General features: G+C 46.6%; 1 protein-coding gene across 1 annotated transcript in view; it reads right to left on the bottom strand.

Moving 5' to 3' along the window:
- Positions 1-12,543, bottom strand: part of MYO10 (myosin X) — a 261,210-nt gene that overhangs the window by 20,235 nt on the left and 228,432 nt on the right. Inside the window, 5 exon segments of the mRNA XM_018065535.1 lie at positions 1,565-1,660; positions 5,020-5,263; positions 8,929-9,052; positions 9,930-10,787; positions 11,813-11,858. Coding sequence (XP_017921024.1) covers positions 1,565-1,660; positions 5,020-5,263; positions 8,929-9,052; positions 9,930-10,787; positions 11,813-11,858 — 1,368 coding nt within the window.

Here is a 12,543-nt window from a genome sequence, read left to right as displayed (position 1 = left end):
TGTTAAATTTAGCAGGTTCATTATGGGACAAAACAGACAGGGCTGCTGCCAAGCGCTGGGTCTATAATTCAGTTGCAAAGCCGTGGGCATTCCCTGGACCGCAGAAAACCACATGTGGTCTCCAGGAGTCTCAGACAGAATGATGGGGTTGTAATCCCAGGTCTGCTTGTTTTTCCAGTGTGTGTCATGATTTATGGATCTCAGCGGGGGTTTTAGTTCATTCCCATGGGAAGAATTATTTTCTTTGCCCTTAATGCTGCTGCCATGGTGTTGTATCAACAGAGAAACATCCAAAGGGCAAGGGGTCATAAAGGCCCCGAGAACTCTCTGGAAGATTCTAGTGATTTCTGAGCTGAAAAGTGAATTCTCCAGGCAAGAATACTGGAATGGGTTTGCCATTCCCTTCTCCAAGGGATCGTCCCAATCCAGGGACTGACCTGGGTTCTCCTGCATTGCAGGCAGATTCTTAACCATCTGAGCCACCAGGGAAGCTCTGAAAAGTGAAGAACACAGGCCAAAGGATGTCACCCTCATAAATTAGACGGTATTTTGTGGCATTGCTCAGATGAGCATTTTGAGCTCAGACGAGCTCCTTTTATTGGCATTGGATGACAGGCAGCTAACCTGACCCAACACACCCAGAAAGCAGCAAGGTCAGACAAGACACAGGCTCTCCTGAGTGATCCTGCCATGGGCCATACTGAGGGGCAGACCCCAGTCCTTAATTGGTGCCCACTGGCATAACAATGGACATCGAGGTCCAGGAAAGTCAGACAACCTGCCACAGCCAATAAGAGACACCACTGTCTTCTGAGCTCAGTCAGAAGTCTAAGCTCCTAATGGAGGATTTCTGCCTCTGTTCAACAGAACTGAGCTTGCCCTACTTGACAGAGTATACTAGCTTTTCTCTGTACCTCTGTCTCCTACGCTATAAAATCGGTTAACAGTAACTCCTGCTACCCCGTCGGGTTGTTGTGAGAATTAAATGCGTTAGTACACACGAAGCATTCTGAATACTGCTTGGAATGTAGTACGTTCCCTCTAAGTGTTAACTAACTCTCCAGCCACGGAATTCTTCACTGTCACAGCCTTAAGCACCCTCCCAAAAGCCACAATCCTGGCATTTGTTTAAACAGCCAGTGGTGAATGATCCTGCTTTTTCAACCCTTAAGCAAACAGAAGCTGCTCCCTTCCAAAGCTCAGAAGCTTCCAGAGGGTGGCTTTCAGCTGTGTGTAGGAGCGCAGTTTCCATACGCTGCTGGTGACCGTAAAAGCCTGAGGGGACCCATCAAAGGGTCTGTCCAGTGGCAAGTGAAGCTGGAAGTCCATGTGCTTTGTTACTGTAACGGACATAAAGCCAATGAAAGAGTCCCCAGGAGACAAGTATGCAATGCATTCAGCTCTTCCGACTCAGTCCTTCAACCATCCTATCAGAAATACCCAACTAGAAAAATCAGCTAAGAGCTTTCCAGGGCTGGTCAGCTCAACAGTGACCCATGTGACATCCAGGCCGGCAGAGGAACGAGGATGTAGTTACGACCGAGTCGACAGCACAGAGCCTCACCTGGCGTCTTCTGGGGATTCCGCGATCAGATGGAAGGTCCTGTCCGCCATGATGATGTCAATCCCGTTCTCTTTGCTGGTGTTATCTATGATCTCCCTGCAGGGAAACACAAGCCCCCAACGCAGATCGGGAACAGAGAATGAATGCTTAAGGAGGGGCAAGAAGAGAAATTTCACAGTAACTGAAAAATCAGACACCAATCCTTTCAGCCTTTTCACTTTGAGAAATGATGAAGGGGCCTCTGGGGGTGGAAGACTCCTTCTTGCTCGAAAATGGAGGGGTCTGCTGGAGGGGGTGTGGAGCGGTGGGAATGGGGTTAAGGGGCATCCTTGACTTCTCTAGGGAGGGGCCTCTCTTCTCCCACTGGCCCACGCAAGGCCCACCCAGTTCAGGTGCCCCAGTCTGCCCGTACCTTCCCTTGCTTCCCCCACTGCTCTGTAAAGGACCCGCACGTTGCAGCCAATCTGCAGGAGCTCTTTCAATCATCACAGCATTCTACCAAGGTTTAAGGCCGCCGCTGACACCTCTGACTTCCTCTGGTAAGGGCACACTATTTCCACTAGGGGCTTCGGGGTAAAGAGCAGGACTTGAGTGTCTCTAGATCTGAATTCCACCTGGATCTGATCCTAACATTCTTAAACAACCCTAGAGGTTCAGACTCAGTGGACCAGGCTAAGAAGAGCAGGGTAAAAGACAAGCAGCTGTTGGGATGGGACCAGAGGTGGCGATCTCCTTGTGGAAGAAGGGTGTTGGGGATACAGACAGCTTGCTTTGACAGCTGAAGTAGCACAGCTGTTTCCAGTAAAACACTTATTTTATAACTAGAACATTCAGCAGTCCGCTTAGACAAAATAAACACGGTATGACCTTTTAGCTAGAATCACTGAGATGAGATTTCTTAAAGGAAATCAACCCTGAATACTTATTGGAAGGACTGATGCTCAAGCTAAAGCTCCAATCCTTTGGCCACCTGATGTGAACACCCCACTCACTGGAAAAGACCGTGATGCTGGGAAAGATGGAGGGCAGGAGGAGAAGGGAGCGACAGAGGATGAGATGGTTGGATGGCATCACCGACTCAGTGGACATGAGTTTGAGCAAACTCTGGGAGATGGTGAAAGACAGGGAAGCCTGAAGTGCTGTAGTCCCTGGGGTTGCAAAGAGTTGGACATAACTTGGCAACTGAAGAACAACAACTAAGATAAAATATTTTGAAAAAGCAAGGAGATTAGAATTCACACAGGAGTCTGTGATGCCTTCTCAAGAGTGGAAGAGAGAGGTGACCCTGATGGGGGAGCAATCAGCCAGGTGTCTGATACTGCAGCCTCTGGAGCAGGGTGACAATTTTCAGGGGAAATCTAACCAGACCACATCATCCCAGACCAGCCCCTTAGATTCCTGGGAACTCAGTTACCTTGTGTATAAAATGAGTGGGTGCCATGGTTCCGAGCCACAGCAGGTCCACCAGAATCCTGGGGAACATTCAGAAAACCCAGGTGGAGTTTTTCAGGGTAGAACCCAGTGACTTGCATTTATAAAAAGCTTCCCTGGAGATGATGATACTGTCAGGGTCTCAATAAACACAGCGTGTCAACTACAGGATATGATCTGTCAGCTGATCAAAAACTACGAACCTTATTTGTATTCTGATTTGAAGAAAGAAACCAAACCAAAGCAATAACACTATCACCTCCATTTGTAAGATAACTGGGGAAATCTGAATAATGACTAGAATTTGGATGACAGAAGGAGTTCATTTTCCTTTTTAAATGTGATAATAATATTGTGATTATATATTTTAAAACGTCTTAATCTTTAAGTGAATACCAAATATTTACAAATGAAATGATATGGTTAGGGCTTGCTTTAACAATATAGTTTGGGGAATTCCCTGGCAGTCCAGTGATTAGGACTGGGTGTTTTCACTGCCATGGGTGTGGGTTCAAACCCTGGTTGGGGAACGAAGATACCATGAGTCACATAGCTCAGTCAACCACAACAAAAAATGTAATTTGCAGGGGGGAAGAGCAGGGTGGGATCACAAATGAACCACCACTGGCTGGGAGTAGGTAACCACTGAACGCTGAGTAATGAGCACATGAATTTCATTCTAGTCTCCAACCTATGCTTGCATATGACTGAAATTTTCTATAATACAAACTATATATTTTTTTATATAATAAAATAAAAAATGAAGAAAACTTTATGATGGTGAAACCTTAACAACGCATTGCCTTCTCTCTACAGAACATGACCAACAGCTGAAGAACTAACACTTCCTTACCTCTATAATTTCTACAGAACACCTGGAGAATAGGGCTCTATTAAGCATTCATTTGCTATACAGTGAGCAACAAAAGGAACATCCAGCAAATTTACACTGGTGAAATTCACGACCGTAATTGTCTCTCTCAGCCTGCTGGCATCTGTGACTCCCCCCGCCTATGGGGTAAAGAGGACCATCGTGGTATATACAGCAGGGGGGAGACTGCAGGAGGCTCAGAGCTGGGCCACGCTGCAAACGCTTGCAGGACTCAGACTCAAATTCCCACGAACCCATTTGACTATGGAACATGGGATCCTCCTAAGGAACCCCAAAGGGGCAGCCTGGAAAGTTCCAAAACTTTGCTGTTTGTTCCAGTTTCAGTGTTTGTCCTTAAAATTAAATACATAACTGATTAAACTCTCCACCTTTCAATGAACCATTTTCTAAAGTTCCTGATGCTGGTTGAGTAAAAACAGGATGTCGTTTTTAGGTCTCATGAATTCAGGGGTTAATTCAGTCTCTCAAAGCTTATTTTTACCCATTTTCTAAACATACATGATTGCTCAGTTTGAGTGGGGAGTAGCTACATGACATCCCCAAATTTTATGCTCAGTATTTAGTTATCCCAGAAAACCAGCTACTCCTCAATTCTCAGTATTTTCTGAAAACCTTACTTAATTTTTAACAAATACAATAGGCCCTTAAGAGTTCAATGCTTTGATTCATAAGAACCTAGAAGAAGGGAATTCCCTGGTGGCCCAGTGAACACAGCAAAGGTGGGACACAAATGATTCATTTCACTCCCCTCCAGATGGACTGTTGGCTACAGCTGGGCATGGGAAGAAATAAAAGTGATAGGCTGATCCATAGAAGGATGACAAGATGCTCAACCAAGGGATCAATATCCACACCATGAGTCATGCGTAGCCAATCACATTTCCAACAGGTTAGTTCTATGTTCAGCGAGCATCATATAATCCAGAGCTGAATGTTTGAAAACTCAAGTGAATTTTCCCAGACGGTCTTATTTCTCTAATTTCCTAATAATTCAACCCACTGAAAGGAATGGTGAGGACTCTCGATCACCTCCTCCAACCTACTGCTTCAGAGAACATGTCCCAGTCAGCCTGGAGTCAGGGACCTACTTGACGAAGCAGCCCCAAGCCCCTGCCAGGGCCCATCAACGTACTTGGCTGCCCGGACCTCCACGGTGCCCTTGAGCTTCTCCTCGCTGTCGTTCTCGAAGTACATCAGCTTGGCCTGGCGGAGGACGAACCAGCGCTTCTTCCAGTTTCTCCTGGACAGGGTGGAGGAGCCACCGCCCTTCTTATGCAGCCAGCCTTGCTTGAGGGCCTCCTGCTTTGAGCGGAACCACAGGAACGTCTCGTCCTTGAGCACACACCAGCGGCGCTTCCAGGAGTTCATGAGGCCACCTGGGTTCGGGTGGGAAGGGAGGGGTTTGAGGAAAGTCCATCAAGTTGGATGTTAAGATCAATAGGTCTTAGGTTCAGCCCATCCTTAACTTTGCACCAAATATCCTCCTTTCAGACATGCTCCCAACGATGGATCATAGCACTGCAGGGTCATGTTCAGGGAGAACAGGGTAGGGACCACACTCGCTTGCTTGAATTACATCAGAAGCCTTCCTGGGACTTCCTGGGTGGTCCATTGGTTAAGACACTGCACTTCCAACTAAGATCTTGCACACAATTAGATTCAGCCAAAAAAAGAAATATAATCCTTCCTTATTTCCAAAGAAGTTCCTACTCACTTAGCTTAGAAATCTTGGTGAGGAGCTTAACACCAAGACTACAAACGGACTGATATTCTAACCCTGGAGTGAGGCAGGACCATGGGGGTCGGGGAAGAGGGTGGGGGAGAACCATTTCCATACTTATGGATCGTGTTTCTGTCCCGACACCCCAGGGAGGGGAAATTAGTTTACAACTGTGTCCAAGTTAACACTTTCCTTCTTAGTTTAGTCAACGTGAGAGGAACAACATCTGTAAGATTCAGGAGTTCAGCAATAAACTCTTACGTAGGAAAATAACATGTCTCCTTTTTCCAATAAACATCTTTTCAGAGAAAGGCATCATTATCTGAAAATGGTTTACATGTACAAGGTATAAAATTTAGACTACAAAACAAAGACTCTAAACTGTGATAGCACCGTGAACATGAGAATTTAGCTATAATTTCTTTCATGGAAATAAATCTGGTTGAAGGAAACTAGACCAGGATATACAGATATTATCTTTTACAACATAAAAAATATTTCTAATAGCCTTCCAGCAGGATAATTTTATTATTCTTAGATTCCCAAGACACTCAAGAGTGACATTTTGCCACCATGAGTCACGAATCTGTTTTAACAAATCCACCGAAGAATGCCACATCTACTTCAATAACTGTAAAATGTCCATAAGTTATCTCTTTGATCCACCAGTAACACAAATAAAGAGTATCTAAATGTGGATACTGAAAATGAATATAGAGGAAATGCTTTCCTTTTACAGATTAGAAATATATTTAAAACAGACATTCTCAGATCAATTTTTTCAATGGTTGCTCAGTGATCACAGATCTCAATCTCACAGTGGAACAAGAGAAGCAAAGATAACGCTGGTTTGTGTGTGCGTTGCAAAGCGCACGTGTTTCACTGACTTGTACAGACGGCAGCCCTGTCTCGTATCTACAGAATGTCTTGCTTACCTAGCTGACAAGCCTTTGTGCTCATGCCAAGCACCAGAGCTGTTTCCTAACAAACAACAAACTTGCCAGGGACTACCAGAAGAAAACTTCTTTTCCTTCTTGATTTGTGGCTTTAATCTAAGTTTCTCAAAATAAGCCAAGAGGAAACTGCGGTACAAAGTTGTCCTATTATCTTATCGTCTTTGAATGATAAGGGTTATTCATAGTTGTTTCAAAGACACGGATTACAACAGTCATCACCACCAGTCACTCTGTTGTGCTTCCGTTATCGATGGGACTCACGCCCAGCCCTCCCTCCCCTTTTCCGGGGGCTCCCTTCATATTTCATCTAGAGAATCTGATCAGTGTTCTTAGTTTCCTGACTGTGAACACCTTCAGGAGGTTATTAGGCTGGTGCAAACTGATTTACACTCACAGAATATAATCTGATGGTTAGGTTTGCCTTATCACTCGTTTCTTTGAAACTTTTGGTCACAACTTAAGGCCTTATTAAACATCAAACAACAATGTATCAGAGATTAAATGGTGATGCAGTTACACAATAATTTGTTTTATTAAGAGATGAGTTTGCCAAAAGTTCACTTGCTTACCTTCTTGAGCTTTTAACGCTTTAATGTTGGGATCTGAGTGCTCTGAATGCATATTTACTTTTTCATAATCTTATTTGTTTTAATCAAGACAATTATATAATAAATGAATGCTATATATTACAATTAAGAGTGATTTACAGGGAATTTTTAAGCTAACTTAGAGAACTAGATTAATTAGGGGGTGAGGAAAATATAAGGATAATAAAAGTTTATCTTTATTCCGGGAAATGCATGAGAAAATCTTAAAATGCTATGATTAGATACTTACTACATTATTAGACTCTGCTCTGTGAAGACATTTTTTTTCCTCATCCAATGAACACTCGATTATTTGGTTAGAATTCCTCAATCTTTTTCATCCCAACACAACTATATGAATTTCCATCAACAAGTACCTTTCACCAATAGGAAGATATCCCCTAAAACAAACCTGGAGAGGTTTCCATGAGCCCTTTGAGGCTGAGAACAGCAGACATTTGAAAAGTAAGTGACTGATGTTAGCAGCTACACAGACGTCAAAGAAGGAAAGTGAAGTAAAAAGAAACCAAGTTAAAAGGCAAAAAAAAAGAACACACAGAGAAAGTATTAAGGAGAACAAAAGAGATATGAGAAAAGAAAAATATCCCAACAGAAAAGAGAAGCAAAGGCAAAGCACAGAAACAAAGGGTCAGAGAAAACACAAAGAATCTAAACCACCTGGGGAGGGTGGGTCTTGTTATCTCCACCCGACCCACAAGACGTGGCCTCTCCCTTCATCCAGTCCAGGGCCAAGCGAGAAGCCAGACAATGCCCTCTTTTGATGACCTACATAAAACTGGTGATGATTATGCTTTCTCTCGATCCCTCTCACTGATTTGGAAGTCAAGGTCGAGAACATGAATAAGCCACAGGGACAAGGTCCTGATTAAGTACTTTTCCAGAAGGAGGGTGCTTCAAGGTCCCCAAGCATCAAAATCCAGTTCAATACATTCCAAGTTCCATGGCAATGAGAAAATAGAATTAAAATTCTCATCACGAGCAAGGGACAGACAGTAGATGTCAAAGGCAGTTCAAGCCAGGGGCGACCCACTCTCAGATCTTTACTTTTCTGTGTATAAGACATCCCTCCGGGGTCTCTAAGACTCCTATGGGAGGCAAAAATGCAGCTTTAATTATTGTAATGGGAAATAATAATGGAGGCAAAAATGCAGCCTTATTATTGGAATGGGAAATAATAATGCCGCACCAACCACAGCAGCAGCACACAAGTGTGTCTGTACACGTGTAAGAAAGAGAGAGAGGGGAAAAGATGTAGGCACAGAGAAAGGGAGGGAGGAAGCCAGCACAGATAGGAGATGCGAAGGGCTGCCCTGGTGGCTCAGACGGTAAGGAATCTGCCCGCAATGCAGGAGACCCGGGTTCAGTCTCTGGGTTGGGAAGATCCCCTGGAGGAGGGAAATGGCAACCTACTCCAGTATTCTTGCCTGGAGAATTCCATGGACAGAGGAGCCTAGTGGGCTACAGCCTATGGGGTCATAAAGAGTCGGACACGACTGACTAACACACACACATGAAACATGGAGGCGGCAGAGAGAGATGGCTTGACAACGGTGATGGTGGCTGCAGACCCTTCGTCCTTACGCAGTCTGATCGGGTCACCAATGTCACACCACCATGGCGTCCCCTCCATCCACCCGACAGGGCCTAACACCAGGCAAGGGGGATGTAGGGTGATTTTCCCTGTCCCCCTTCCATCAGCCTCGGTTTCCCATCGCTTCACCCCCTAACCCAGGTACCAGGACGGCTGCAGGTCATACCTTTCATGTACAGGAAGCTATGGAAGTAAGGCAGCGTGACACAGCTGTACACAGAGTCCCGCCGGTACGAAAGCTCGTCATCTGTATCAAACCGAGAATCGAAGTCCTCTTCACTATCTTCAAACTGAACCAGGAGAGAGAGAGAGCCAACAGTGAGCCAAAGGACAGAAAACAATCACCGGAAATGCCCAGCACAGATCAACACTGAAAAAATAAAAGTAACTGACAAAGAAGCCACAGGCCGATTTGTCACAATACAATGGAGTGTGGTCATCAAAAGAATTCAGAATTACAAAATACTGACTGCTGGTGAAGAGTGGTCGGTGGGCTTGAGATGGAGCACACGAGACATAGTTTAATCCCAAGACTCTGTTCTAAGTACAACACTACTACAAACCACTCAAGAGTTAATCTCCTCTAGGTTACTGTGCTAAATGTATCTTCAAATCTTAGAAAAGTCCAGACAGTATTTAACACATGGTCAATGAAAAGAAAGAAAAAAAAAGTAAACTACAAATAAATCCAGAAGCTAGAAAGGGGCTGCTGAAGCCTGCAGTTTCCTCTCTTAAAATGAGAACAATACACAATATCCTGCAGTGAGCCTGAAGCTACTGTCTGGAGCTTTCTCTGAAAGGTCCCTGGTGAGCCTCATTAGAAATTACAGTGGGCCTTATTTCCCAACCTCCTGCAAAGCCAGGACAGACACCGGCCAAATTCTCCACTGAGCATGCCAGTTTTCTTAGACTTTGGGCAAAATGCAGTTCTCTGGGTTTTGTGTTGAAGCTCCAGTAGGCCCATTTTCTCACCCGATTGCTTCTGGCAAGAGAGATGGGTCTCAGACCAGCTCTAAGAGCCTGCCTTTGGCCCATCCTGTGGGGGGATGTCTTCATCCCAGGGAGGGTGCAGCAGGGGCGTGGATGACAGACAACTTCCAGCCCAGTGAGGGCCGGCAGGGGGCGGGGGGCGAGGAAGTGGGTGGCACCAGGCCAGCGGGTACTCACCGAGGACTGGGCGCCCTCCGAGCTGAACCGGTAGGCCCCGGAGCTGTTGTAGGTGCCCCCGGAGCATCGGTAGTCTGGGGACCACTGGCTGCTGCAGGAGTTGGAGAAGGTCACGCTGCTGCCGGAGGTGATGGCCCCGTCCTCGTAGTCGTCCTGATCGTAATCGTAGTCGCCCTCTGGGGCGGGCAGGGCTCCCGGGGTCTGGGGAAGGCAGTAGGTGGACTCCCCGGCAGAGGAGTCGTGCTCCGAGGGGGCCAGCAGCACGGTGCTGTCGGCGCTGGGGCTGGTGGGCACCACGGTGTCGTTCATGTAGGGGTCCTCCTCCGAGGACTCGTCGCTGGTCCGGATGCCGCTGGTGCGCTGGTCCGAGTGGCCGTGCTCGCTGGGGTTGGGCGAGTCCTTGAATGCATCGTCGTCGGCCTCAAAGCCCTCGTCCACCTCCTCCTCCTCCGGGTAGGGCTGGCTGAAGTTGAAGCTAGGCTTCTCCGCCCCAGCAGCCTGCTCGCCCGCGCACCCGCTCCCCACCGACAGCGAGCGCTCAATGTTGCGGACGCACTCGTCGATCTCGTCGAAGTTGAGCGACTCCAGGAACTCCTGGGCGGCGCGGCAGGCCTCGTCCTCCAGCCGCCGCAGCTCTTCGTCCCGCAGCTGCTGCAGCTTCTGCAGGGACGCCTCGGTCAGGGAGAGCTCCTGCCGCTCCTTCATGCGCTGCAGGTCCTCAATCTCCTTCTCCAGCCGCAGGATCTCCTCCACCTGCTTGTTCTCCTTCTGCTTCTCCAGCTCCCGGCTCAGCTCTGCTGCCCTCTGACTCTCCTGCTGCAAGGCTTCCAGTTCCCGCTGCTTCCGGGCTGCTTCCTCCTGGATCCCGGAGGAAGGAAGAGGTCAGGAAGTGACCCTGCAGAGAAGGGGGGCAGTGGCCCTCCTGCATGATGCGATGGGGCCCGCTGTGGGCTGACCTGCACCCCTCCCTCTGCCAAACTGCCATGTGAAGCCCTAACCCCCAGTTCAGTTCAGTGGCTCAGTCATGTCTGACTCTGTGACCCCATGGACTGCAGCACACAAGGCTTCCCTGTCTATCACCAACTCTTGGAGTTTACCCAAACTCATGTCCATTGAATCAGTGATGCCATCCAACCATCTCATCCTCTGTAGTCTAACCCCCAGGACCGTTGGAATACGCCTGGATATGGGGACAGGACCTTAAGGAAGTGATAAAGTTACAATGAGGCCCCAAGGTAGGGCTCTAAGCCAATCTAACTTATGTCCTTATAAGAGGGGACACACACAGAGACACCAGGGAAGTATGCACTTAGGTGTAAGAACATGTAAATGACACGCCACGAACCTACAGGGAGAAGCTTCAGAAGAAACCAGCCCTTGCAGAAACTTATCTTGGATTTGTAGCCTGCAGAATTGTGACATAATCGATTTCTTTTGTTTAATTCCCTCCGGGCTGTGGCACTATATATTATAGCAGTCTGAGCAAATTAGTACAGTGGTGCTGCCGGTTTAGAGCTAGCATGCTTTTGTGACTGGCACAAAAAATCTGAAGACATTCACACATTTTTACCCAACTGTAATGGGTTAAAAATGGCAACAGAAACATCTCCTCTAAAATCCTTCTTCCTGTGTCTTTAGTTTTGAATCCTTCTCCCTATATCATTATTTTAGTTTCTCATCCCTGAGGCAAAGTGTCAGTGAAACTGTTAGTCACTCAGTTGAGTTTGACTCTTTGTGACCCCATGGACTGTAGCCTGCCAGGCTCCTCTGTCCATGGGATTCTCCAGGCAAGAATACTGGAGTGGGTTGCCATTTCCTTCTCCAAAAGTGTCAGTAGTGGGAAGGTAACAGACAAGATGCCACGTGGTCATGGCGTTTTTCACCTGTTGGGCGCGGAGCTCCGCTTCTCTTCGTTCCCTCTCTCTTTCTCTAAAAATAGTCAAGAAAAAAAGACAGTGAAAATAAATGAAAGCAATGAAAAAAAAAATCTGAGAACCACTTTTCAGAAAGCCAAGGTTTTTTTCCCCCAAGATTATTGTTTAAAAAACAAGTCACAACACTAAGCTTCTGCCGCATTCTGCCGATGCACAAGCTACAAATGCTTGCTCAGCAGTTGAGGGGCACGCTTTAGTAGCATGCCTGAAAAGTCAATAAAAATCCACATAAAACAAATATTCAAATGGTTTCCAGAGGAACATAGATTACTGTGATCCCATCTCCCAGTTTTCCACATCATTGCATATGTGCCAACTCTATTCACATAGACATCTCAAAACGAGCACTAACTGGGCTTCTGTGATGCTCTAGTGGTTAAGAATCTGCCTGCCAAAGCAGGAGACTTGGGTTCGATCCCTGGTCCAGGAAGATTTCACATGGTGCAGAGCAACTAAGCCTGTGTGCCCTAACTACTAAGGCCTGAGAGCCTAGAGCTGTGCCCCACCATAAGAGAAATCAGAAGCCCACACACTGCAGAATAGCCCTGCTCCCTCCAACTAGAGAAAGCCTGAAGGTGGCAATGAAGACCCAGCTCAGCAATAAATAAACCTTAAAAAAACAAACAAAAAAAAACTAGCAATAATTAAGTCAACAATCCCTCCCAAACCCTTAAATCAAG

Source organism: Capra hircus, chromosome 20 (assembly GCF_001704415.2).
Source record: "Capra hircus breed San Clemente chromosome 20, ASM170441v1, whole genome shotgun sequence".
In the NCBI taxonomy this organism is placed as follows: Eukaryota; Metazoa; Chordata; class Mammalia; order Artiodactyla; family Bovidae; genus Capra; species Capra hircus.
Note: the sequence above shows the minus strand (reverse complement) of the source record. Positions and strands in the feature narration are given on the sequence as shown.